A 27499-nucleotide genomic window follows, 5' to 3' on the forward strand; every position below is an offset into this window, starting at 1 on the left:
ACATTCTCCACATCGAGAGAGAGAGAGAGAGAGAGAGAGAGAGAGTCACGTGGGGTGGCGACGAATGTTATGATTATAGCCTGAGGTGAATAGAAAGGCTGTAATGCTTTAGTCTGTTCGTTCTTTTTCTCTAAAAAATAAAAAAAGCCTTGTAAACTAACACCGCTATAGTAATAAGAATCCACTCGAATGTATGATGAAGCCTCAAATGTCCATAATCTTAATCGTACATGACGTAATTAGTAGGCTATAACTAGCATTCATTCTGCCTGATGCAATATTCTGCAACAGACAAATTAATCGTCAAAAACCCCAAATGACTAAGCGTGAGTGTTTGAGCAGCTGGTTAGAACAGGCTTTCTATAAAGGAAATATCAAAGAAATTATAATGATGTAATAAAATGTTTTTTCTTATAACTGTATTAAGGTAGGCCTATACATTTATTAGTTTGTATTTATATTGTACAAAGAAGACTGTTTCTTTCTAAGGTTGCAAATACACGTACAATTTTACAATTTCATAATAATAAAAAGTTTCTTTACTTTTGTGATGTAAATAAACCAGGTTTAAATGAATGTATAATTGTTTAATGCAGGAATTCCAAATCATTTTTATCAGCCCAACTCCTTTGACCTAAATGATTATTTGATATATAAGTGAAGTGCCCCTTTGAGATTTGAAGTTAATGCTTCAATAATTTAACAACAATTTCACATGTTCATAGTTCTCTGATTGTATAGTTCTCTTGTTGATTATTTAGGAACAATGCATGTGGACTACACACAATAGAACAACTTTTGTTACATTTTGAAACTTAGTCTCATCTTAATTGGAACTCTAACCCACCTTTTCCTTAACACGATGGAATCTTGATACAGATGGATGGGAATGTCGGAACCCACGTGCACACACGCAGTCATGACACCGGCACGTTTTACAGACATGCTGAGTCGGAGATAGGGAGTCAGGAGTAACTGATCCACATGCTGGTGCTAATGAAAGCTTTGATGGTTTCGACCCCTTCAATGAGCCAAGTAGGCATAGACTGGTTTTGATACCAGAGTCATTTTCAGATTTGATGCAGTGTGTCACAAATATTTTTAAACAATGAAACTTATCCTAAACTCACAAGGTTGTGTCAATAGTTATATATTATGTTCTCCGATGGCTCAGGCTTTATTTGCCCATGTGGTCACCTAATTCAATGCCACTTAGGGCCATTTGGATCTGAGGGAGATCTTGTGACTTCCCCCCTCCCTTTAGTCTATCTTTCTAGTTGCCCTCTCAGTGTGTTTTGGCCTATATATTCAGCCATGAAAACAGCCCTGAAGATTACGCAAAGTTCAGTGCAGGGCTCGGGAGGAAAGAAGCACATGATGAAATGCCAAGTTATGTTGAAAACAAGCCATGTGATAGAGGGAGGAGTAGGGGGTACTCTGGGTTAACAGAATGTGGCCTTCGTAAAAGGGTCCAAATGGTATTCTAACACTCCATTGGGCGGGAATGCATAACAGAGTCAATAACAGCAGCACACACATGTACAGCTCAAAGAGTGTTTGTGAGGGTGGAATCTGATTGGTGAGGTTTTATGGGTGTGTTAGGAAGTGTATTGTCTGCTTATTCTGTATGAGAGATGATTGCACTGTTTATCTGCATTTGAATGTACAGTGCAGGAACATGTGATATTTTTATGAGGAGGAAAAGTGAGGAGGGCCCTCTTTGGGGGAGAAAGTGAGAAAGATAGGTGTTTGTGTGTATGATGACAGTGGAGTGTGAAAGTGAGAGCTTGTGTGTTTGCAGAAGGATAGACAGACGAGTGAAGGAAAGACAGACGAGCACAGAAAACACAGTGGGGGGAAACACAGACTTCCTCTTTCCTCCTAAATAAAGAATTTTGTCCATCCCAGAAAATATCATTGGATACAAAAGAAGTTTCCAAAAGAACATTTTACATTTTATTTTATCTTTATCATTTAAAACATGTAGTACATGTAGTAATATCTAAGGATATTTTCGCTGTGCATACTGATGTGTTGACTATAAACTCGATTTTTCCACAACATTATAACTGTATAACATTTATTCAGAGAATTATTTTAGTATATGAAGAGTCCTTGGGTTACAGTAGTCTAGTTAACAGTATAAAATAGCATATTAGAATACCAGGATACAACGTATATAATATACTATGCAACATTTCCCTGTATTGAATCAGCTTGAAACTGCCAATGCGTGATTGCAGCGCGCGCTCGCGTTATTATCTCGTCCTGCACGTATCAGCACTCTAGGAACATAGGGTCAAAACTCCGCCCATTGACGTGTCATTTCCCCTTTTTACACGTCACTCTAGTTCTTCTGGTACATTCCGATTTTTTCGCTGAACCCCTACTGGACATAATAACACGTAACACACGGCCAGGAGTTTTTGTTTTATTGCTGAAAACGAAAGAAAACGCCTGTCATTGTGCGGATCTGTTTATCACTGCAACGGAGCAGCAGACGTATGCTTAGCCTGATGCAACTCACTAACCTAACCATGACATTTGTAACTCTTTCCAACAACTACATTTAGAAAAGAAAACATTTATTGTGCGTGTATCCATATGCATACAGCTTTTGTGCAGCTACATTGTTTTACAGAGGGATGTCCGTATCGTGAATGAATCACTCTTTTGAATCAGCCAAACGGAAATGCTTAGGACGCATCGATTCCTTTTTGGACATTATTTAATGTATGGTATTTAGTCACGGCATTACATCAAAGTATTATGGTATCTCCATCTAAAATCACCGTGGTACTAGGCTACCACAGTGTGTACAGCATAGAAAAACTAAAATGGTGCTGTAAAAATCCTAATAAACATGTATTATAAAAATTACACAACTTATTATTTTTTTATATTTATAGTTAAAAAACGAATTAACAGCAATATATTTTAGTGTAGGCCTACATACTTTGTCGAAACAATAGCTTTCAGTAGTTGTTTTTCTGTAGAATAGTTGGAAGCTACATTTAGTAACGGTGTGCAACTGTGCATGAAAACGCTTATTATACCTATAAGAAAAGACCATGGCAAAGTACACCCTTTTAGCTTTCTGAATGGGTTTGAATCTGTATATATTAACTTGGCTTTGAGAATGGGAACATAACAAACATGACCTTGTTGTCATACCGTTCAACGTCAGTGTTGGATGACACTAAGACACGCCTACTCATTATAATGCAGAGACTACTGGAAAAATCTGGCTTCTTCTGGCAGACGGAAGAAAGATTGCGACAGAGGTGGTGTTTAAGGCAAGGGTGGAGCGCGATTACAGTTAACGATTTCATCATCCAAACAAACCGAGGCTGAATAATTATTTCTCCTAAACGTGCAACTCAGCACTTATTCAGCATGTAGGCTACTCCACAACAAAACAAATACCTCTATAAACTTAATACTCTATGAAACTAAAATACTCTATAAAACAAAAATACTTAATACTCTTTACAATAAAAATAAAATAAAATCGCTGATTAGTCATAGTTAAAACGCTAAAGAAAGCACAGTTATAAAAGAGCATTGTTTAATAATGAAAACCAGTTGCATTACCAAATTGCGGACCTAGTCAGTGATCTAACTCAATACAACATTTCATCATCTAGGTCTCATGTTGTGATGTGCCTTCATTGCCATCTAGTGGACAGAAACAAATGTGTGTTGCCCTGCACGTACATGGAGCAGCAGCCTAAAAGCACAATTATTTCTGTCTACCTTTAACTGCTATCTCATTTAATGGATTTGATTGTGAAGATCATTAGAAGGCTGAGTAAATGAGACTGAGACAAAACCATCAGAAAAGACAGTGAGCTGGAGAAACAGGATTATCTTTCATTTAAGTCAGACACAGAGAAATTATATATAAAAAAAATAAAAATCCACACATAGCAGGTGGTGAAATAAAACGGGATTATGTACTAAAAATATATATATATATCATTTTTGTTGTAGTAGTCAAACATTAAGTCGTACTATTTCATCAAGTTTTTAGTCAGAATTAGCGATGAGAACATGACCAAAAACCAAGAACAGAACAATGACATACACAGACAAGAGGAAGTGGGTTTAATATCTCAACCACATACATAAATAGTCAAATATAATCTGCATGTTAAAGATTATAACAGTTCAACAGAACAAAAGGAATGATTCAGAACAAATTTGGAAAAACAAAAATATCTGATAATACTGATTTCTAATAAAAAATACTCTCCATATGCCTAAACATGAGAATACAGAGAGATGTACATGTCTCTCTCTAAATAGATTATTACAGTACTTTAAAAGTGTATAAAAAATAAAGTCTTTGAAAGTTTGTCTGCTTTTAAATCGTAAATTTGCGTGGTCCTGATCTGACTGGAATGTAAAAGTCCGCTCTCTTTTCAGTGGCACATCCGTGACGTCATTTCCTTCTGTTGGGGGAAATAGCACTGCATTAGCATGACATAAACCATCACCAAACCACAAGTTTCAAGCATCACATTATGTTCAGGCACCTACCACATCTCTGCATTCAAAAAGCTTTGTCTAATAAAAAGAACCTGCCTCTGATATTAAATTATCATGACTTTTACTTTCTTATTTATTTATAGATATAAATGTTATGTTTTTATTGTGAAATACATAAAGATCATCTTTCCTTGTTTATATATACAGATGCAAAAACTTTGGAAATTTGCAAAGTGACTGAGCTCCTGATGTCAGTAATAGGACCTGTGGGTGTCACCTGATCCCACATCACCAATTCAGCTGTGACAACTGAGAGAATGAACTGTTGCAGCTATAGAAGGAAGGGGTTTTCTGCCTGTGATGAAAAAATGATACAGGCTGGAATATCAAACCTGCTGACTCATTCTGTCCTAGTGTGGCCCTACCAATTAGCAAAGCCATTACAAAATGGCCTTGTTATCTACTAATCATGAGATGAAGCATTAGCGCTTGTTTCTGTATCTGTCGCTCTTTGTTTCTCGCTTTCTGCTCTCAAGAGGTTATGGGAACTCACTTTGACACGTTTATAAACCCACACATAGACAGGCATATAATATTAAATAATATGATATAATAAATGTTTTCCTGTAGCATTTTACTGCAGATAAAAATATATTATATAATAATGTTTTCCTGTAGCATTCTCTGCAGATAAAATATCATATACTGTTTTTCTGTAGCATTTTACTGCAGATGCAATTTTATGTAATGTTTTCCTATAGCAATTTAATGCACATATAATGTAATATAAAATGAATTTAATATAATATATGCATTTTGCTGCAGATAAAAAAAAAAAAAGAAGCGCTTTTTGACTGTTGTTCTCTTTAACATGTATGCTTACCAGAGGTTCCAGCTCTTTGTGGTCTATGAGGTTGAATTCAGTAACAAAGTTATAGAAATGTTTGTAACAGGTGTTCACGTGGGCCTCTGCTCCCATCTGGCTCACGCGGTCAAAGTGGTGGATGTAGACATGGACGAATACCCGGAACAAACGAGACAAGATCTTCTTCGCTACCTGCATGAAGGTCTTAGGAAATGGTGTACCTAAAAAAAACAAACAAAAAAAACACGAAAATGAAAATAAACCACAAAGAGCATGAATAACCTACGTGTTTCTCAAGAGCGAGAATTTCAAAAACGAAACATTGTTAACAGAGTGTTAATACTTTTCAAATATCCGTCATATCCGATGGCAGCATCATTATTTTAACATCATTATGTTGCATTACATACTTTTTGTGTACCCAGAACTTAAAGATAAAAATGCCATCGAGTCTGCTGATATCATCAGAGGGGTCTCGTATCTCTGAATGAGTGAAAACTCATTTTCATTTTCACTTTAAAACTTTATTTTCTCATCTGCACGTCCTCACATTATACGTTTCTTATCTGGGACACGTGATATGATGAATCATATTTCCACAGCACCATTTATTAATAGAGTCCTGCGATCTGGGCTGTATGCAGACAACCATGTCCTTATACATAACTGATTTTGCAACCGTCTCATTGCATTCTAAGAATCTGGTCCATATGCAGACTTAGTCTATTTATATCCCACTGTAAATTGTATGACCCCATTTGAAAGGCACCACAGATGTCAGATGGCAGGTTGGAGATAATGAGACAAAGCCAGGGAGGTCAAACACTGCACCTGACCATCCCGAAGGTTTCTGCATGTTTGACAAACTACATCTTGATTCATAGTTTATTAATGTCTTAAATGCTGCTTCAAATGGTCAACATGTTATACTTGTATGATGACCTATATGATGGCCGTGCCATACTAGAATTATCTTCAAATGTCTTCTGCATAGCTCACTCTGATGACCTACAAAGGTTTAGAGGACAATAAATAAATAAATAAATGATATGTATGTATATATATATATATAAACCTCAAAAGGTACAGTATTTTGGGCATTTAAGCTACATTTTACAAAGTTTGAATGTTATTGCGTTGCAAAATGTCAAATCAAGTGGCATTTATTTTAAAGAATAATGAGCAATGTTTCAAGCAAAATATTTCACAAAATAAAGTTTTCAATTATAAACCAATTGACATACTAACAAAAGACACTTTCTGGGTGTCAAACTTCTGAACTGATTTCATATTGTATATTTACTAAAATTGTCAGTTGGTTAAAAGTGTAAAAATGACTCCAAAACGTTCTAAGAAAATGTCCTGGATAATTTGTTTGCAGATACCATTTTGTTTCATACTTTGCTATATGAGCAATGTATCTCATACATTTTAAAGTGTGACTCTGGTGTCAAAATACATTTTGGACTAATAATGAATTAATTCACTCCTTCTAAGCAAACTAACTCGAACCCCAAACCTTAATGTTAGTAATCTAGCAATATTGATATTCAATCTACAATGAAGAAAACTGTAAGTTACCAGTAGACTTAATGGAAACTGTCAGCAATCTTAAGGTACGTTTACACGACAATGATGTACTAAAAACAGAAACGTTTTTCCTTTGCGTTTTTTTTGCATATACACCAATGTTGTGAAAACGATCCCTGCTCACACGGATCCACGAAAACACTGTATTATTCATGCCAGGCCAGTAGTTGGCAGTCACTTTGTAAAGAAACACTACGCGCCTATAGACTGAACATGTAATATGCATGCGCATGACATCACCATTTTCACGAATTCGTTTTTGTAGTTAACACGGAGAAGAAAACGGTATCTTTTTCAAAAACTTGCACTTTGAAACCCGTTTTCAAAGGTTTGCATTTTCACGCCCACAAAAAGCCATTGTCATGTAAATTAATGGCCGAAAGTTTTTAGTTGAAAACGGTGTCGTGTAAACAGTCCCTAAGCCTTGAGTTCTTTCTGTTCAGTGTCCAATATTGTCAATGTTGTGTGGTTGTGTTAACATTCAGCTCCTGTGATTTCCTAAGCGTTCCGTTGTTAGTTTAATAAAGACTGTTTGGTAACACTTTTGCAAAGCCCAAAGAACACTTCCGTTTTTTTACGCGTATGCATACACTCGAACACGTAGCCTTTCAAAGTATACTCCGTTTGATAATGTGCGCGAATGCAGGCGGTCGGCACATGCGCTCTAGAAAGTTTCATCTTTGTCCAGTGTCTGCGCTATTTTTCTCCAGAAGTTATGACAGATAAAAATGTTTTTGTATTCTTTGAAACTAAAGTTGCGACTATCTTATAACCCCCTTACACAAGCGCTTGTCAATACGGGCATATGTTGCTGTTGCAGTCTCCGGAATTTCAATTCAATTGTAATGTGTGACCTGTGCATACAAAGTACGTATGGTTACAAAAACTGGGTGTCTGTACACGTGGTTACAAAAAACTGTTTCTGGTGACGAAATTTGCATCACGCGCACTATGTACCCTTGCATACACATAAAAACTGAAGTATACTTTGGACTTTTAACTTGATTAAAAACTAAACGCATCCAACAAATTAAGGAAATGTTGGTCAACAACAAAGTGTTTTGGATCATGTGGTCCTTACCAACATTAGTGGGGAAGATATGTTCATTGTTGATCTGGACTTCAATCCAGTCCATTAGCAGGCTCATGTATTTGGGTGCTGGGAGAGCGGTGGGCTTCTTGTACTTCTGTTCGTCCTGCCAGCGGTACTCGTACTTTGGCCCGCCGGACATAATGGGGCAGGTCTGGTCTGTGCAGGAGTCATTGATTGTGCCGTAGATGAGGTTGATGCGGTTAAAGAAGTCTACCACGTGAACGGCCACCCAATCGTTGAGGTCTTCGCCATGCGGCAGCTGCACCGCTTGCTTCAGGTCCAGGCCGGCATTAAGAGACGCCTGTGCTTTCTTGTGCAACTCAAAACGCTGCGTTCCAGGCTCAAACTTGCGCTTGGGCCGGAATGTCCTGTCCTTGTTGAAGACTTGTTTTAGGGCCATGGACATGGTTGCCGGAGGACGGGATTGTTGTGTGATGCGTTTAAAATGAGCCTTTTGATAGCAGGGGTGCCTGAAATGACAAATTAAAGGATGGATAAACAATGACAATATTGTGTGGAGGCTTCTCGGTAATCAGCGATTGTACTCTGAGGGAGGACGGATGCTGAATGCGAAAAAGGGAGAGAAAATAAAACTAGGTCAAACTTTGTCCGCTCCCGGGTTCCCAGACCTTTTGGATAATGATTTCATTTTATGATGAGAACAAGATTTCATAACACTGCACACATAAAGAGCAGTTTCTAGTCAATATTTTATGTTTATATTATTTAACGCTAAACAAGATAAATATATATATTTTAAGAGGATTTTCTTAATTTTCATGATTTTTTCAAGACCTCCTCTAATATTTCCAGGTGGGAACAAAACAACACATAAAAAGAGAACTTGTGATTTTCTTTCGGCTCTGACACTGAAATAACTTAAGTCTTTGAATCAACATTTTTATACTTGCATTCTTTCATGCATTTCTTACATGATTCTTTTCTCAAACTCAAGGATTAATTCCAATTTGCTTGCTGTTCTTCCATCAACATCAAGTGGTAAAATGTAGTGAGAAACAGAAAACAGATTTTCTCAGATTAACATGATGAACAAACAATACAATATATCATATCTGCATGTTAAAGAAATGTTGGTCACTGAACAGGTTGTATACACAGGAATTATATTTAGAATATTATGAATTTCTGAGTAATTTCCTGTAGGGCACCATGGGTGGCATTTATTGGCCAGGGCAGGGGGATTCCAGCATCTTCTATAGGCTAATATCTATAGTATGTTGATTAATGACACACACACACACACACAACTTAAATATTGTAAACATGTGAATTTGTACATGTTTCTTAATGAATGGATCCCAGTAACGCACACAAAAAGCGAAACAACATGTTGCGCGAGACTCTCGTCTGTCTACACGCTAATTCCGTATGACGATGTCGTTTTTAATGGCGTGACCGGGAGTGATAATCACAAAAATTTAACTTTCATGGAAACACATAAGTACGATAACAAAATAACCTTTGTAAAAAGCGCGAATTAAATACCCAAACCGTATTTAAAAAACGATTTTGTAAAGCGAATGTCTTCGAAGCGTACAGTGAAGTTGAAGCAAACTTACCGCGAGCAAGCGCCTTTCTTGTTCCGCTTTGATGTGAAGCGCCTTTTTACACCGCCCTCTATTTTGTTCGTTTTTCAAGAACGTTCTTCGTTATTGTAATCACATTGTATTTGCAATTGTTATAGAGTTAAAAGGAACGTGGCCTTCGCACTGTAACAATTATTAAGTCCACACTTTCTAAGGAAACCACAAGCCCCTCCCTGCTGAGCAAAGTACACTTCCTCTATTGAAACATCAGTAGAGCCTCTTCTGTCTGCCACTGAACATGAAGGAAGTGTATTGAATTCACTATGGTTACACACTAACATCAAAACATTTCATGTGTTGGAGATATTTATAGCTTAAAAGTTAAAAAGCAGCCTTTTAAATTCACATTAAACTAAATGGTTAAACTTTATTTTAACACTCTCATTGTTACAGTGTAATTATATTTAAGTACTGAGTAATATTAATTAGGGTTAGGGTAGGATTAGTGTTTGGTTGAGAGTTAGTTGCATGTAAGTTATTACTATGTTAAGTACATGATATGTAACAAGGTCACTGTAAAATAAAGTGTTACCAAGTAAATTATTTATAAACAAAGGTGTCAGGGAGAAGTAATGAGGCATGTGCAGTTTATTGCAAGTTTGAAAACTCAAGAACTGTTACAAAATGAATTAAAATACAAAAGTTTGAGAACATATATATTCTTAAACAAAAGGAATGGCAGGAAACATACAATCACAGAATATTTAACAAAGAGAACAAGACCATAAAGTTTGAGTAAATATGTAGCATACTTTCATCTTGAAAGTGTTAATGTATGGAGAAAATACATCCATCTGATTGCATTAACTGAAACACTTTTGATTTGATTTTTGATTTCTTTTGATAACCAACTATTATATATCATATTTAAATAGTAAAAAGGCACTGGCTGAAAAGTAGTATCATGAGCACTGATAGTGACAAGCTAATAATAATAATAAAAAAAAGATGACTTGCATTGCTCAGTCAGATAGTTTGATAGACATAATGTTACAGTAACATATTTTAAAACAGTTTTTCCGATGTTTTCATTCTCTCCTGGTTTGAAATGTTTCCATTTGCTCCTCTGATCACTTAGGAGGCTTTCCATTCTCTGTTTTCATGTAATCCGGTATCTTTTTGGAAATGGAGTAATAGAAAGTTCTCATCTTCTCCTCCACTTTGACAAAGCCTGGCCGTTCTTCATGCCTGCAGAAGACAAAAGTCAGACGTCATTCAGAAGTTATTCATATTTGCTTCAGTCCCTCATCCACACACAAGCAAACAGACAAGTATGACTAGTAGTTTATAATGTCAATAGCTATGTTTCCACCCACCTATTTTTATGTGCATTTTGGGATATAATATAAATAAATAAAAACGCTGTATGGGAACGCCAAGACGTGCATAAATTAAAAAAAATCTGCATAAAAAACATACGCACTCAATTGAGACAGATAAAAACAAATTCCGATAATACATGCGCATAAACTACGATGGAAACACATTTCCCAAATAAATCCCTCAATGTGCAAAAATAATAAATAAATAAATCACACGTGACTTTGCCTCAACAGTGGATGTAACTGGATAACAAGTCTAACAAGTGAATCAATTTCATTGCACAGCATCTCAAATGTTGGCTTGATCATTCTGAAATGCCTGAGCCAAAGTCTTTCATCAGAATAATTTAGCATAATGACCTGCCAGAAGTGTCTCACATGATTGCGTTCCCAAACACCAGGCATCCGAACGCAGGATAACATGAAAGGGTATATTGCGTGTCGTCTGCGCACTCTGAGACGCTAGTCATTTATGATGTAGAAAAACAGAGTCACAGTGGCTTTCCCCGATCGCAGCACTTCCTTTTTTTTTACAGATATTTTGTGCCAATTTCCCTGGAAGTGATGATGTTGTTCTCTTGAACACATGAGATGGAAACGCTGCTTTATCTGCAAATGTTTTATGCAATATTCTAATTTTGCGCATAAGTTTTGTCACAACTTTGGACGGAAACATAGCTAAAGTAAGAAACTTGATGGCATTAGATTATACTTACTTGTATGTCCAGCATTCTTTCATCAGTTCATACATGGTCTCAGGACATCCAGCTGGGCAATCCATACGGCTACCACTTTCAAGAAAACTCATTACTTCTGGGCCTTTCATTTTCTTCATGGGGAAAATAAATGGATGAAAAGTCACACGAGCAACTCATTTAAGTTGGTTGTAAGTAATGTGACAGTGTAAATATTTACCTTATAAGGCTTCCCTCCAAAGGAGAAGGCCTCCCACATCGTAATGCCAAAGCTCCAAACATCACTTTTGCTGGAAAACTTGTGAAAATGAATGCACTCTGGCGCATACCACTTCAGAGGCCATTTTCCACCTGTACGGGCCTATACACATACAAAATCATACTTTGAATGACTATTCTTTTAACCTTGGACCTGCACCATCATAGGTAGCATCCAACTTGTTAGACATTATCCCCCCCGGTTTTACAGACAAGGCTTAAGTCTAGTCCCAGACTAAAATGCATGATTTAACTGAAAGCAACTTGCACTGACATATCTTTAAATATGTCAGTGCCATTGTTTTGTCTCAAGATGCACACCAGTAATGTTCTGTTCTAAGGCACGTTTATAAAAGCTACTTAAATGTCCTAATTGAACTAAGGCCTAATCCTGGCTTAATCTAAATCCTGTCTGTGAAACCGGGCCTATATTTCTGTAATGGGCCACTGATGGTCATGTGACTAGTCATGCAACAGGAACAAGGAACTGGTCCTATTGTTAGTATATTGACAGTACAATATAGAAGATTTACAAATGTTTAGAAAAGATTACATTTCTCCAAGACCACAATAAGTACCTAAAACAGTGTTTACAAAGTGTTATATAGAAACACAATTTACTATAATTAAAATGTAATTGTGTTTCTCCTGCAGAACATCTGAGAACAGCCCACCTTGTAATAGTTGTCATCTGCACCCAGTGCCTTTGAGAGGCCGAAGTCACTGATTTTGGCATATTGCTGGTTGACCAATAGCACATTACGTGCAGCCAGGTCTCTGTGCACAAAGTTCCTTCCTTCTAAATACTTCATCCCCATTGAGACCTGATGCATTAACATCACGATGTTTTCCGTAGTGATCTGGTCCCTGAAAGGAACAAAAAGAGTATCAGTGTAAATTGATGTTATTGAGCACCTCGGGTATTTTCTGATTTAGTCAGAACAAGGTTTTAATTTATGACTTTCTGATTGGCTATTTGCTTCCATAATTCAGATTAGAGCTTTCACACTTTAACACTAAGCGGAGCACAAATCACTACTAAATCAATTCACATCAATTCAATTCACAATCAATTTATATTAGGCTTTTATAAATTTATAAAATCACAGTTTTTTCAAATATGAAAATATAAATGAAATTATATAAAAAATAAAACATACAATAATATATAATCTAATACACACACACACACACACACACACATATATATATTACATTTACATAATATAAAATTACATATAAATATCAAACTATAAATAAAAATATCAATATATAAAAACACAAATAAATTACCTTTTTATTATATTTATTATAGTTTATGGTCACTATTTATAAAAATCTAAATTTCATACACTAAATAAAATTTTATTCATACAGTATTATGTTTTAATACATAACAGACTCTATAGAAAACCATTTCTACATTCTTCGACTATATATTAATAACACACATATAAAGAGTAATTTATAAATGTTTTATTCTGATGAACTCACTTCTTGGCAGAGAGAAACTTGTTGAGCGGGCCACCGGGGGCCATCTCCATCACCAACATGAGCGCTTCGGCCTCACAGAGTCCAATCATGCGCACGATGAACGGGTCACTCAGCTGATGCATAATATGGGCCTCTCGCATCATTTCATCCTTTACTGATTTTTCATTCTCGTTCTTCAACACTTTAATTGCCACATCAATCTGTTTGCTACACAGGAGAAGGAAACAACTTAGGTAAGATTTTATAAAAATTAAACTGTCACACATTTGTATGCTTTTCACCCTTGGTACTTACCTTTCCATTTTGAAGACACCTTTCTTGACACAGCCGAAGTTGCCCGAACCAAGCTCCACCTCGTCGACCATGAGCTTGTCTCTCTTGATGAACAGGGTCTTCTTCTTGCATTCATTTGGATCATCATAAGGACTGGTGAATGCATCATGGTCCATAGGCAAAGATGGACGTGAAGAATCGGATCCAAAAGGCACTGGACAACAATACAGCAGATGTTATTAGCATGCTATCATACATTTGCTTTAAACTACACTGTTAAAAAAAAGTGTAATTTTACAGGTAATCATCTGTATTTTTTTTTTACCGTTTTGTCATCATACAGTGAAATGCCTGTTATTTTACAGATATTTGCAATTAAATTTAGAGGTAATTGCTTGTATTTTGGTTTTACATCAATTTTACATTGTTACAAATTTTACATAAAATATTAAGTAATATTTTACAGATTCTTTCTGTGAAATTAGAAAACAAAGAAAAAAATGTATAACTGAAGAAATCAGCAGTCATTCAAGTGTTTTCCTTGAAGATCATTAAGCATGTGGGGGTTAAAGTGAGTTTTTTTTTAGATTAAATAATAGTATTTGTACATACAGTAGGCTACACAGTAGGCCTGTATTGAAATATTATTTATTGTATAGTGTTTTAATCTTGTCTTGCAAATAGATGCTCATTTTGATCATCATTTCATTGTTTTATTCTCCCCTAATTTCATGTATATTTTATGAATAGGCCTATTTTTCCAAATGTGCGTTGCTGCACAATCAGGGCTTTGTGTGTGCTTGTGCGCGCGATGACTCAGATTCAAATTAGCCGCCATTACTTTTCCATTGTTTCGTCTCGCCAACAACGGTTAGCTGATCTGTCGGGTAATTTTAAATAACCACAGTTTTACTACAAATAGGTCTACCAAGGTTTTTGTTGTTGTTGTTGTTGTTTTCTTTGTAGTTAAACCATGGTTAATTTTCGTAAGGGTTAACGTGGCTAACTCTATCAAGTCCGTTAAGAAATCAAATTCAGTAAACTACTGTAGCCTACTTGGTGATAATGATACAGGAAAGCACATGAGACTAGATTAGAATATGAGCACAACATGATGAATCGCATATTCTGGCATATTCAACACGTAGCACTAGCTATAGAATGCATATAGGTGCATATATTAGGCTTATAAAATAAAAATTGATAGAATGTTTGTGTTCTGATGAAGAAATTAACTTATCTACATTTTGGATGGCCTGGGGGTCATCATAGGCAGCCTTTTTCGGCTGTTAAACGGACAGTTACTGATGCTTGCTAAGTCACAGTAAATCATATAGGCTACATTTACTTTCTATAAATGTAGCTAAAATCACATGGCAGCTCAAAACATCACTGTTAGCCTTTCCTGCTCAGCTTCCAGATCATAGTCAGTTGAGGTTTTGCATTGTCCCAGTGGAACATAATATTCTGACATGTGTAAATGTAATACTGAGTTTTAAAATTCTTTTTTTTTTTTTTTATGATTTCAGGTCATGTGGAAAGCAGATGATCATGGCAAACAAGATTCCACCCATCTATTGTTTTTTTTGTAACTAGGCTCTGTCATTTAGAAACATGGCTTTTCCTATCACTACTATCTTAATGACACATATCTCTACCTTTCATTCCAGCCAGATGATCTGACGGTAGCAGCTCGCATCTCAGCCTACCTGATGGAAAATTCTTGCTGGATAAATGACCTTCACCTTCAACTCAACCTTGCCAAGACAGAACTGCTTATGGTTTCAGCCAAACCATCCTTGCTGTGATCCTGCTGATTTGCCTTATGCAACATCAGAAAGATCCGGCCCTTCCTATTGGAGCTACACAACTCCTTGTCTAACTCTTGTTCTATCCAGACTGGACTATTGTAATGCTCTCTTGGCAGCTCTTCCAGCATCAGTCAAACCTCTGCAACTGATCCAGACCTATACTCACTGCTTCAGATCTATGTGTCCTCCAGAAGCTTGTGTTCTGCAAGTGAACGGCGCCTTGTGGTGGCGTCTTCCCAAAGAGACACAAAATTACTTTCACTGACCTTTCCCTGGACTGTTCCCTGCTGGTGGAATGACCTGCCCAACTCAATACATTTTCAAGAAACTACTAAAGATCCATCTTTTTCGTAAACACTTGAACCAATAATACTAAATCTTTGTTTTAATAAAAACAAATAAAAAACCTTGCTATGTGTACCGTGCTAGACTAACTGGGACTTGTCACTGCACTTGTTGCTTCTATTGTTCTCTTAATTGGTAAGTCACTTTGGATAAAATATAATTGTAAATGTATAAAATAATAAGTTATATTAGAGTAAAAAGGTATACAGCAATTGCCTTGTAATGTGGATATTTTTACATGTTCTAAATTATATACTAAGCTTGTATTTCATATCATTCACGTATCTTGATGTTCAGTGTTTATGTTTAATGACTAATACTGTAAATGTGCAGGTATTCTGTACTTGTAAATTTAGTTAATTTAACAGAAATGTACTATTATTAAGTACTTAATTAGAGATTGGTCAAAGATCCAAATTGAAATCGGATCTGTAAAAATAAAATATTTGAATTTATGTACTTATTGCATTTTTATACATAACTTCATAGTTATTTTACACAGAAAAACTATATATTAAAAGAAAATTACTGTAGATAGACAGCATTATTATAAAATAACTTTATAAAACCCTAAATTTACAGTTTAACCGGGAAGTTAAATGTTCTTTTTAATGTAATTTGACATAATTTATCTGTTTTTCCACGGTTTAATAAGCCATTATCAACAGAAATATACTGTAATTTAATTAATTTGACCTGTATAGTCAATTCTGTATTTTTACGTTTTTTTGCATGTAATTTTGTGAAATGGTTATTTGCTGTAATTTAACGCTAATTTTTTTGCTAATAAGGTGCTTCATCCTACAACCGTTTTCAGCCTCATAAACATCCTTATAGTAGTTGTAGTTCTTAAGTAGCAACATGTTGGCAAATTAAGACTTTTTAAGCGCACAACGGTTTAAAAATTCACATTTGAGGTATTATTGTGGGAATGTCTCTTTAGGTTTTGTTAACACAGACCTTATTTTACTCATAAATGGAAAACCAGCATTCTAAAAACCCATAGAAATTCCAACGGAAACACATGATTAATGCAAGCAGCTCTGTAGTAAATATTTTAGGCTGCATTAAGCCATTTATCCTTGTTGTTGCAAAACTGTGGTCCAATTCCAAATGGTTTAGCAGTAATAGCCAAAAGATTATGGATTTATCACTAAGACAGCTCTGTGACTCTGAGACTTGGACTGTTTTTTGACATAAATTTATAGGCATATTTGTTGATTTTATCACTGCTGTTGGATTGTTTAAACTTTTATATTTTGTACAACTATAAACATACCCATAGGGGGCGGTGTGTATCCATTACCTCTCGGCCTCCTCTGCAACACACAAACAGAAACCCAGAAAACAATTTACCACATGCATTATATAATTAGATGTGTTCAAAAAATAGATGTGTTCTGTCAGCTATACTTACCGGAGCATTTACAAGAGCTAAAAGTAAAAAAAAAGAAGAAAGAATCTTAGCTATTTTCACTCACGCATATTTCTTATAGCTAAAGAACTGATACCTGTTCATATGCATATGCATATGTGTAACAGTATTTTGCAGTTTTGGGAGATATATGTTTTACATAAATCACAATTCTATGATGAATAGAAGTTCATACTTGCTGGTGCATTGCTTTGGTTGACACACGGTTCTCTTAGTACAGTCACAAGACCATCAGGCTTCATCTTTAAATATTCAACCAGCTGCCCTCCAGAGGAATATGATTATAAGAAAAAACAATAAAAAAACAACGAAAAAAAAACATGAATGACAACTACAATAATAAAATAATACAAAAAGGTTTATGGGTTATGTGATTATGTAGAAATCTTTGTATATCAAAATTTTAACATGGTCATAAATTAAATGTTTTAGTTTTTTTTTTTTTTTCGACCAGATTACAAATTAATATAATTAATATATTTTATAAATTAAAATATTTTTTATATATTTTTTTAAATATTTTTTGTGCAATACTTTTTTCAATTCAATTAATCTTTAAGTTCTTTAAATTTACTTTGTCTTTATTTTGGCCAAACACCACAGTATGTACAAAAAAAAAACCCGTAGCTTTTAGCTTTTGTACAAAACATAAACATCTATGTCAAAAGGCATTTTAAAATGTTAATGGAACTAAATTAATTCAATTAGAAAAATGTTAAATGTAATTTTGTAAAAGCAGTTTCGTCTGGCGACATTGTGAGAGTATAGAAGACATCGTGAGAGTATAGAAGACATTGAGAGTATAGAAGACACCGTGAGAGTATAGAAGACATCGTGAGAGTATAGAAGACACCGTGAGAGTATAGAAGACATTGAGAGTATAGAAGACATTGAGAGTATAGAAGACACCGTGAGAGTATAGAAGACATTGAGAGTATAGAAGACACCGTGAGAGTATAGAAGACACCGTGAGAGTATAGAAGACATCGTGAGAGTATAGAAGACATCGTGAGAGTATAGAAGACACCGTGAGAGTATAGAAGACACCGTGAGAGTATAGAAGACACCGTGAGAGTATAGAAGACACCGTGAGAGTATAGAAGACACCGTGAGAGTATAGAAGACACCGTGAGAGTATAGAAGACATCGTGAAAGCATAGAAGAGTATTTTTTTTTTATGTAAAATGAGATGACAGACTCTTTGATGGGTAAAGCATACCTGCCACACAGTGTCAAATTTAGTTCCTTCTGGCATCGCGTATTTCCCTGATTTGTCGTGTAAGATCTGATAATGGTATACAGTTTTTCCGTAAGTGACTGACAGCGCATAGGTCCCAAATTCTTCTCTCTCTCGAACTCTAGAAAACAGATTTAGAAAATTAGAAATCACAGCCCAGCTAACAAAACCATATTCTAAGAATGTTTTGCTAACGTTTCCATTAAGTTATGTTCCCTGCACGTTCAAAACGTCTAGTTTAAAAAAAAATGTTTTAAAAGCTTTTTGTTCTGGGTTATATGACTGTTAAGGGAACATTCCATTTCATCATTTTGCAAACACTATGGAAACTTTACTTTTGAATGTTCCCTGATCGAACGTTCGAAATGTATTCATAACGTTGAGAGAACCTTGCCAGAGCGTTAGCCAAAGTTCTGCGAACGTTCCTATAGCTGGGAGGTCACATATTTGCATTCCGATGTGCTTGCTGATTGGCCTAAATTATGTTACAGGACTAAATATGTGATCTTGACCAATCCTACTGACTATCTTTCTGAGTTTAGCAGTTTATGCAGGCCATGATGCAGAGGAAGCTTTTTGAGGCAATGTAGATGAGTAAATACCGCATTGTAATCATCCATGCACTGAATTTACTCACGACACCACTGAAGACCCAGCTCTATCTTTGCTACAAACAATACTGTTCATCTCATTTGCATCTAAAAGCAGCCCATGTGTCATCATGACCTTTCCACTAATGCTGCTGGAAAACTTTAGACTGTCACGTCTGATGAACCAAGCTCTTCACTCACAGGAACTTTCCATCCGGCTGAGAACCTGAGTACAGTAGTCTCTCACCCTCCTGCCGAGGGATCTTGCCGTGGAACCAGGGCATTTTCTCATGCGCTGTGGTGGCAATCAGTTTTTCTAGCTGTGGGGCCTGGCTTATGATGGCTTGCTCCATGGCCTCCCCCTAAAAAAGGTAACATAAAAAGTTAAAAGTCATTAAAAATCTGCTAGCATGCACAAGTGTTTCCTTCCTCACCGTTGGAGCGTGACAGTAAGAATGCCTCTTTTTTTAAGAAACCATAAAATGGATTAAAAAAGGGAGTAAAACACATTTGGATAAGGGGAATTGGACAGCGCTGCATCTAAAGTGTCATTTGCAGGAAAAAACCCTGAGACCTCTTTTCATGTGCACGGCACGCAAGACAATTTCTGCAAGTGTCTCTGTGCAAATGTAGTTTTAAGCACTCCATTATACGGTTAACTATAAAGAAATTAAATGCATGCTTATTTAAAGGATAATCAAAAATATGTGCAAATGTATTTCGGCCACAATGTAAAGCTGAGTAGCTGTTACGCGTCAATTTTAAGTTACAAGAATTTTAAGGTTTAGAGTCAATTATTCCACTTTAACTTTGATTAAAATTAAAATTATGTCGTCATTTATTCACCCTCATGTAGTTTGAGAAATGATTCAGTGTTTTTTTAATCATTCTTCAAAATATCTTCTTTGTTCCGCAGAAAAGGAAACGACGACACAATTATTATTATAATTATTATAATTTTTTTATAAACTATACCTTACTTCATGTATAAGGCTGTATCATTTGTGTGGATCAGAACATTTTTCAAGTTTATTATGTTTTTGTTCTGTGTTGAACTATTTCCATATGTCCCTGATTATGTGTTTTGCTAAAAACATACAACACTGAAGAGTGATATGTAACCGTACTATTTCATAGGGGTGTAACAACATATCCCGTCACAATGTATCGCAATACAAAAATGCAACAATATGTATCGTGGATAGTGTGAGAAAAATTGAGTGTCATTACTACATTAAACTACAATACATCATGTTGAATATAATGTATAATAATGCAATGGGGGAATATTTGAGGGTCCTGATTATGCCAAATGTCTTATGTTACCAGTAAAAAATGGCCTACGTTATTTAAACATATTTAAATCACATCAGCTTCAGAATCATGACATTTTTTATTGTGGTGTCACCATTGTGCTTTGGGTTGTCAGCACCAAGTCCAAGCCTATTCATTTCACCCCAATGAAATTCCAAATTTTCAGTATCATGATATGTATCGAATCGTGACACGAGGGAGGGTATCGCTACACCCCTACTATTTCATAGTCGTGCAATTACCAAATATTAATCAACACTTTGTGGGTCAACGAATCAGAATCAAACCTGTTTTGAAACCCTTACCTCCAGGTTCCAGGTGTGGCGCACATATTCCCTGAGCATATTGTCCCTCAGGCTGTCAAAGACGCCCGTCTTGATTACCGTTTCGCTTGATCGCAGGCAGGGTTTCCTCAAGGTACACACGAGCCCATCTGGGTCTTTGCTGTAGTACTCACAGAGCTCAGCAGGCCCGCAGTGAGGCTTCCCACCCGAGATGCAGTACGTGCCATTCAGCTGTTTCTCTATGGAGTAATGGTAGAACTCAAGGTTCCAGACCAAGGACAGGACATAGCCACCCAAGCTGCGGAGACACTGGCGCAGGAGAAAGATGCCGTCTCCCATGCCAGCCAGTTTCAGGTGTTCCTCGGCCTCCGAGCGACTGATGCTGCCATAGAAGAACGGGAGGTCCGCGGCAGGGTCGGTCATGATGGAGACGGCGAGGGGTCGAAGAGCCTCACTAGATCAGAAGCTGCGGAAAATGAAGTTTTGACAGAGAAAGACAGAGAGCGAGACAGATTGAAGCGGCTGATAAGTTCAACAAAATGGGGCAAACTGTTGTGAGCATGTGTTTTTGCTGATGTGGGATGTGGGAGGATGTTCCCCGTCTGAACGCATCTCTCCCTCTTTTCTCAGCTTCCCTCTTTTTATGACTTGAACATGAAAATTTGCATTTGATGGGCCTGTGTGATCAAATTATTGGTGTGTAGAGGAACATATAGTTAATAAGACAAAGTAAAAGTTGGTGTGGTTGGTGCTTTAAGTGTTGCTTTGCAACCGGCAAAGTCTCGCATTCGGATCGAATCACCACAACAGGAAACTCAGACATATCCTTCCCCGCCCCCGCCACTCTTATATGACAACCCTCCACCCTGTGCAGGTGCTGATGCTTCAAGAATGTTCCTAAGCTTGTCAACAGACACATGCTATATTGAAACATCTCGGGAAGTGAAAGAAAATGAAGCAGCTGCTTAAAAAATACCAAAAAAGGCAAAAAGATGCAAATGTGGCACCAAGTGTCTATAATGGATTCTTTATGTAGTGATGAACATTTTCCAGTGGCTGAATGCTAATGCTGTGTAGGAGAGTAGGAGGTCAATAATGAAACATGTATGCATCATGTTTTCACCAAAAGTCAAAACTGCACAAAAACACACACACAAAAAAAATCCCAACTGCTTTTCTCTGCACCTCACACTTTAGATTCCATAATTTTATGCAAATTATCTCAGAATGTCTAGTTTGAACATGCTCTGAGGTGGAATCACCTGAAGTGACAACAAATGGAGGACCCTAGCTTTGATTTAAACCACAGCTTCCTGGACACAGAGCTGCCCACACTTACTCCCTGTAAGTGCTATAACAGTTAAAACACAGAGAAAGACCCTGCCGCAGCCACACACACACACACACACAGACATTGTCTTAAACCACCACAGGCCACAGCAAAGACACTGGGGGACAGTGCACTGTCTGAGAGGAGACATGAGTCTAATGAGGCAATTTGATCCTTTTCCATTTTACATCTGGAACTTAATGTAGGTGTGATGTTGCAATTGTTTACTATTATTATTTATGTTACCCCTGAATATATAGCGCACCATGAAGGATTTATACAATATGATTAAAAAGTAAATTATAAGGTATTGGTTAGCTGCTTCGTTGGATTGAATTTTTTTAAACTACATACACTTTAGCGCACACACACACACACACACACACACACACACACACACACACACACACACACACACACACACACACACACACACTACATATATATGTATATTATTATTTAAATATTTCAGTTAGGCTCCAACATCCCTGTGACCCTACAGAGGATTCATTATATTAATACATATGTATATATTTATCAATTATATACAGTACAAGCATATTCCAAAATTATATTAACTATAAAATGTATATACATTTTAACTTTTCAAGCTATATAAATTATATTTAAATTAAAACCATTTTAGAACACACACACACACACACACACACACACACACACACACAAAAACTGTATATAATACTGGGAAAGTAGGCTTACTTAGGCCTACTATTAGTAAGCCTACTAGTCTGAATTTGTATTTTCAGCAGTCAAAGATGTAACTTCAAGATAAATTTGTCAATGTTCAGCGGAAAGTGTAATGGAACTTAATAATTTGTTTGTCTAAACATTATTTTCCGGTGTGAAAAGTGGGTGACGATATTGCGGCTGAACCTCATCGAAAAATCTTCTCTTCCGTATTGCGTGAATTTTTTCATTGCGAACAAAATGTCTCACAGATGCATTTAGAAACAAGCAAACATCAGAGATGGGTGTTCGCTGTCTTGTTAATCTATAAAAGGAGCTTTGAAAATGAGCGTCTTTGAAAATTATTCAAGACGAAAATAAGATCAAGGTGTTGAGGCATACGTTCATTTTTAAGGTTGTTTAGAAGTACATGAAGAATTTGAAGATGAATTTAAAGCTAAGAAAACTGAGTTGTTACAGCTCTTTTGATTGAGTTCAATAAAATGCCCTAACAAATGTTTCATCGCATTTACAGATTTTCCATGTTCTGAACACAAGAATCTGAACTACGTTGCTTAATGACGCCCAAAATATTCACAATGTTTATGTCCATAAACCCAAACTCAACTGCCTTGAATGGAAACGAACTTTATTCAAAAAGGCCAAGTAGCCTACAATGGAAAGCAAAACTTTCTTTTTCCTATACGTAAAAGGCTATTTGACCCCTGCCCCATTCAAGACTGCTCACTTTGTGTTTTTTTTTATTACACTTTTTCTTGTCCAACTTTGCATGATTTTGTGCCCATATTTAGATGGTCTCACAGGACCACTGAAATATCATGGGCATTTGGGCAGTGAAACAGTCTGGATTCTTGCCACCAAACTCACAGCAGTGAAACCATTGTGATTCAGTGCTCCACATACTGCGTATAACGTTTTATGGTAAAATAATGAAGTCTGGTAAACACTAGTTTCAAACAAGCTGAATTAAAAGAAGTGTTACCTGTTTTGTGCTATGACACAAGTTGTGCAAAATAATTCAAATAATGGGACAATGTGTTAGTAATATCTAATTATCAAAACCACACACACAAATATATATTCATGTATATATATATATATATAACATTTTATATTTGTTTAATGATGGTCTGTACTCGGAAATTACAATTGCACATTTGGTTAAAACCAATTAACATCATCTGGGGTGAAAATCTGCAGATCTTTTGCACCTGTTCAGCAGCTCAACAAATATTGTATCTTCGTCTCTGAAGCCACAGATAAATTCTCTGCTACTTTGCAGTGCAAGTGATGCAATTTTATGTTTGCAAATTGACATATTACCCTTCTGGCTAAACCTCATGTAATTTTTTAAGAATTCACTTAATGACCTGAACTTAGAAAACACTGACCATAAGCATATCATATTTCCAAATGGATAAAAAACTGCATCCATGCTGGCATTCAAAAACTCAAAAAATGGCATTACACTATTAATAATAATAATTCTACCCTGTATTTTAAAAACTCAAACTTTGGCAGTGCTTTATCATAAAAAATACAATATTTAAAAAATAGCTGTAGACTGCACAGCTTAAAGATAAGGTTTCGAAAATTGCACACTTGACTTTTCCGTGTTAAGAACATGCTTTACAACACGCCACATCTGCTCAGACAGCTCTCAAAAGTGTTGCTTAACATGCATACATATGTGCCAGCAAGATGTTACAAATTAAGCTGATATCTACAATCTTAATTTAATGCAATGGTTATGTGTCTGTACGGTATTTGACCTCTGCCGAACATTCGTTTGCTAACATCTCTCCTCATTTGCACATGTTACACGTCTGACATTTTGATCGACCTTGAAAGGTTGGGAATTTGCCTCGGGATAAGATAAGAACAGACGGTCTCTGGCAGACAGAGCCAAAAAAAGCCAGAATAATCTTATTAAACACTCACCGTGGTCTGTAGCTGAAATCCAGGAAGAGAGGGATAGAAAGAAAGAGAGAGAGAGAGAGAGAGAAAGAGAGAGAGAGAGAGGAGACACGGCACGGATGAACTGGTGAAGGAGTTATAACAAATGTATTTAGTCTGCCGAAGTGATGAAGCTCTCTGATCTGGCTTGTACGCTAGATGGCTTCTATGCTTGCCAAGTTTTAGTGTGTATGTGTGTGTGAGCTTGAGAGAAAACGTGTGCGCTTATGTGTGCGTATGGGTCTGTGTGTTTCTGTGAACACAGGTGAACTGTGTGGGCTGCTCGAATCACTCAAATTTGTATTCCCTTCAGGCTTCTCAAAAACTGTAACTTACTTTCTCACCCAAGTCTTTGGATGCAACCGCTGAATGCTTAGAAAAGCTGTGCTGCAAACTAATGCCTAAAACAAAAAATTGGTTCATTTATTTTTTATTCAGTTGGTTTAGGGACCCATTAAGGCATTTGAGACAATTATTTGGAGCAATGCACAGTGAAAACTCTCTTGAACAAATATATCATTACATGATTTTATTGTCGTACACATAAAAATAATAAAATAGAACAGAATAGAATAGTGTGTATAAAAAAAAACAGAATCAGAAGATAATTTAATCCTCATGTTCTGTTGAGTCTGTTTTACTATATTTATGTTTGGGTTCTCAGAGACTCCTAATGTTCAAAGTGTATTATAATAAAAATATAAATGTTAAAATTTCTTAAATCTGTTTCTGTTTGGGGTCAGTTGGACCACAGCAAAAACACAATGACAATCTTACCATGTGAAACCACTGTCTTTACTGATGTATTTAACCTAGAGTCTTGAAGACAACAAGCAGAACCCTTTTTAGTGTTTTAGAAATTAAAATTGTTTTAATCAGTTTTCACACGATTTCAAATAAGTCGTTAAGTATCAACCTGACACTTTTTTTAGATTAAAAAAGCCTTGGGGTCTCCTAGATCCAAAACTGAACAGAATATATGTTCTTCAGGGTAAAGGAATCGCGTTTTCCTCTGAGGGTATACATAACTGTTGACGAATGTGCATGTGGTATCCGGCTCTGTTTGGAGGGGGAGGGGGGTGTATACGATATCCAACAGGTGATCGAGTCGAGGCGGCCTCCTCTGAGCACGAGCTCATCAAAGCGAATATAACAGTGCGACTCACAGAGCGCGATTGTTCTTTAGCGATGGCTCCTCCCAGCGTTCAGCGTCTGTCTTCCTGCAAATGAACGTTGTTGCATTGGGAAGTCTGATTCATTATAAAGAATCGATTCGTTCGGACGGTTCATTTTAGAAACTATTCAAAAAGATTCGAATGGTTCCCAGAAGTCCCCGCGCGGCGTTTTACGTTTGTTCTGCTACGGTTCTGTTAATTGAGTTTTCGAACGATTTACAGATGTTTTAGAGAACGGTAAGTGTTTGTTGTAACACCATCAGTTCAACAAGAAATTATGTAGATGATCACATCCCATCTCCTATAAATTATGTCTCTGTTATAAATATAAGGGATTTATAGAACAAAAAAAAATTGAAGTAAGAAAGTATTTCGCGTTTGAATCATAATTCGATTAGCGACCGTAGGCCTACTGGTGAATAGGCTATTAAAAAAAATAAAATCTATTAATAGAACTGGTATCATCTGATAATAAATCGGCAGGTTCTATTGTTTAATTGGATTGGATAGCCACACAAGTTTGTTTATACACCCCCATAGAAATGGAAAATTGACAATTCTAATTTTTTTTATAGAATATTGCAGTGTTTATCATTAATGATGTCATGCCGATTTTAGTAAACACTACTAGGCCCCTCTTTATACAACCTCCAAGTAGAGATGTGGTTGTTCCAGCTTTGGCGTAACCATGGTAGTTTTTACCTGTCAAGCAGAAGCAAACCACAGGCGCTTTAGAATTCCTCCAGGCGAATTGGAACTCCCTCCAGCGATGAAAAGCATGTTCACTTCTATTCTATAGCCTATTAGAACGTGTAATCCGTTGTTGACAAATGAAAAGAAAAGAACGTTTCGCAGTTCGCGGCTTCCAAACTGAAACCCGCTTCAAGTTCAGCGTAGCTAACGTTACTGCCCGCGCAAAATTATTTGAGAGGCACGTTTATCTAAACGTTTATTGTTTTTATTGAAAATGTTCAAAATGAAATGGGTCTGGCCCGGGGTACTGAAGCATAATCGTTATGATGAAGTAGGCTATTATTTACATTCCTTAAAAGTCGCTTGCTTGCAGCACTTTTAATGTCGTATTTATAATTGTTTCCAAATTTGTTGTTTGTTTTCAGTTTAAGTCCACTCTTTCGTTTATCGTTTTTATTTAAAATGTTTAAAATAGTGTGTGGGGGTAGTGAAGGATAATAATAATTATGTTGAAGTTGGTTAAAGTTCAGGAAGTTTTAGTCACGGTGGTCTCTCCAACGGCCGCCGTGCGAATCGGCTCGATCGAGTCACTAAAAAAAGAACCTGTTCAAACGAACGATTCGTTCGCGATTCGGACATCACCAACGCGCAGTCCGAACTCAGTTCCTCTCGTCAGCGTTTAGACTAAAGGAACAGAGAAACCACGCAGCATTAGAGCACAGTCCACCGGCTCATCTCAGTATGTTGCAGAGACCTACCCGGTGTTGAAGGAGGACGACAGAGCAGACGGAGGTCGGTAAATCTCAGGGTCACCGAATTGCCCATTCCTGCACAATTAAACGGTAAGGTCGTTGTCAAATTTGTACTTTTACTATGGATAAACGTGCTAATGAATACATTGTAACCGTTCATGGTTACCATTCTTATTTGAAC

The 27499-nt window shown here is 36.5% G+C and overlaps 3 protein-coding genes across 4 annotated transcripts in view; 1 reads left to right on the forward strand and 2 right to left on the reverse strand.

Annotated features, from left to right (window-relative positions):
- Positions 1–4092: 4092 nt before the first annotated feature.
- mob3a (MOB kinase activator 3A) lies at positions 4093–9928 on the reverse strand. Its single transcript, XM_084390228.1, has 4 exons — positions 9620–9928; positions 8028–8509; positions 5375–5577; positions 4093–4454 (listed from the first exon to the last, which is right to left on the reverse strand). Exons 2-4 carry the CDS (start codon positions 8443–8445, stop codon positions 4425–4427), a joined length of 651 nt encoding a protein of 216 aa, XP_084246354.1. The 5' UTR covers positions 8446–8509; positions 9620–9928; the 3' UTR covers positions 4093–4424.
- A 291-nt stretch (positions 9929–10219) lies between these two features.
- Positions 10220–24899, reverse strand: zap70 (zeta chain of T cell receptor associated protein kinase 70). Of its 2 annotated transcripts, XM_084390212.1 has the most exons (13): positions 24684–24899; positions 20726–21170; positions 19308–19468; positions 18499–18637; positions 17455–17539; positions 17262–17278; positions 17124–17163; positions 13710–13902; positions 13416–13622; positions 12596–12788; positions 11884–12024; positions 11685–11797; positions 10220–10834 (listed from the first exon to the last, which is right to left on the reverse strand). In XM_084390212.1, the coding sequence occupies exons 2-13, from the start codon at positions 21125–21127 to the stop codon at positions 10717–10719; spliced, it is 1809 nt and encodes a 602-aa protein (XP_084246338.1). In that variant the 5' UTR covers positions 21128–21170; positions 24684–24899; the 3' UTR covers positions 10220–10716. The 2 variants fall into 2 exon arrangements, with proteins under 2 accessions (XP_084246338.1, XP_084246339.1); XM_084390213.1 differs by lacking the exon at positions 24684–24899 and having other exon boundaries at positions 20726–21447.
- A 2289-nt stretch (positions 24900–27188) lies between these two features.
- The window catches only part of adamts10 (ADAM metallopeptidase with thrombospondin type 1 motif, 10), a 59247-nt gene continuing 58936 nt past the window's right edge, over positions 27189–27499 (forward strand). The window contains exon 1 of the mRNA XM_084390206.1: positions 27189–27408. The gene's annotated coding sequence lies outside the window, so the exon portion shown is untranslated. The remainder of the gene's footprint in view (positions 27409–27499) is intronic.

Source organism: Rutilus rutilus, assembly GCF_951802725.1.
Source record: "Rutilus rutilus genome assembly, chromosome: 19".
Taxonomy (NCBI): Eukaryota; Metazoa; Chordata; class Actinopteri; order Cypriniformes; family Leuciscidae; genus Rutilus; species Rutilus rutilus.

What these genes read in the sequence shown, in the direction of transcription:
- mob3a (XM_084390228.1), bottom strand. Translation starts at nt 8,445, where the DNA reads ATGTCCATGGCCCTAAAACAAGTCTTCAACAAGGACAGGACATTCCGG. An exon ending in TATCTTCCCCACTAATGTTG is followed by an intron (nt 5,578 to 8,027) that starts GTAAGGACCACA and finishes TGTTTTTTTTAG; the next exon opens with GTACACCATTTCCTAAGACC. An exon ending in ACAAAGAGCTGGAACCTCTG is followed by an intron (nt 4,455 to 5,374) that starts GTAAGCATACAT and finishes TTCCCCCAACAG; the next exon opens with AAGGAAATGACGTCACGGAT.
- zap70 (XM_084390212.1), bottom strand. Translation starts at nt 21,127, where the DNA reads ATGACCGACCCTGCCGCGGACCTCCCGTTCTTCTATGGCAGCATCAGT. An exon ending in CAGCCGGATGGAAAGTTCCT is followed by an intron (nt 18,638 to 19,307) that starts GTGAGTGAAGAG and finishes TCTGTTTTCTAG; the next exon opens with AGTTCGAGAGAGAGAAGAAT. An exon ending in ATACACACCGCCCCCTATGG is followed by an intron (nt 13,903 to 17,123) that starts GTATGTTTATAG and finishes ATTGTTGTCCAG; the next exon opens with TGCCTTTTGGATCCGATTCT.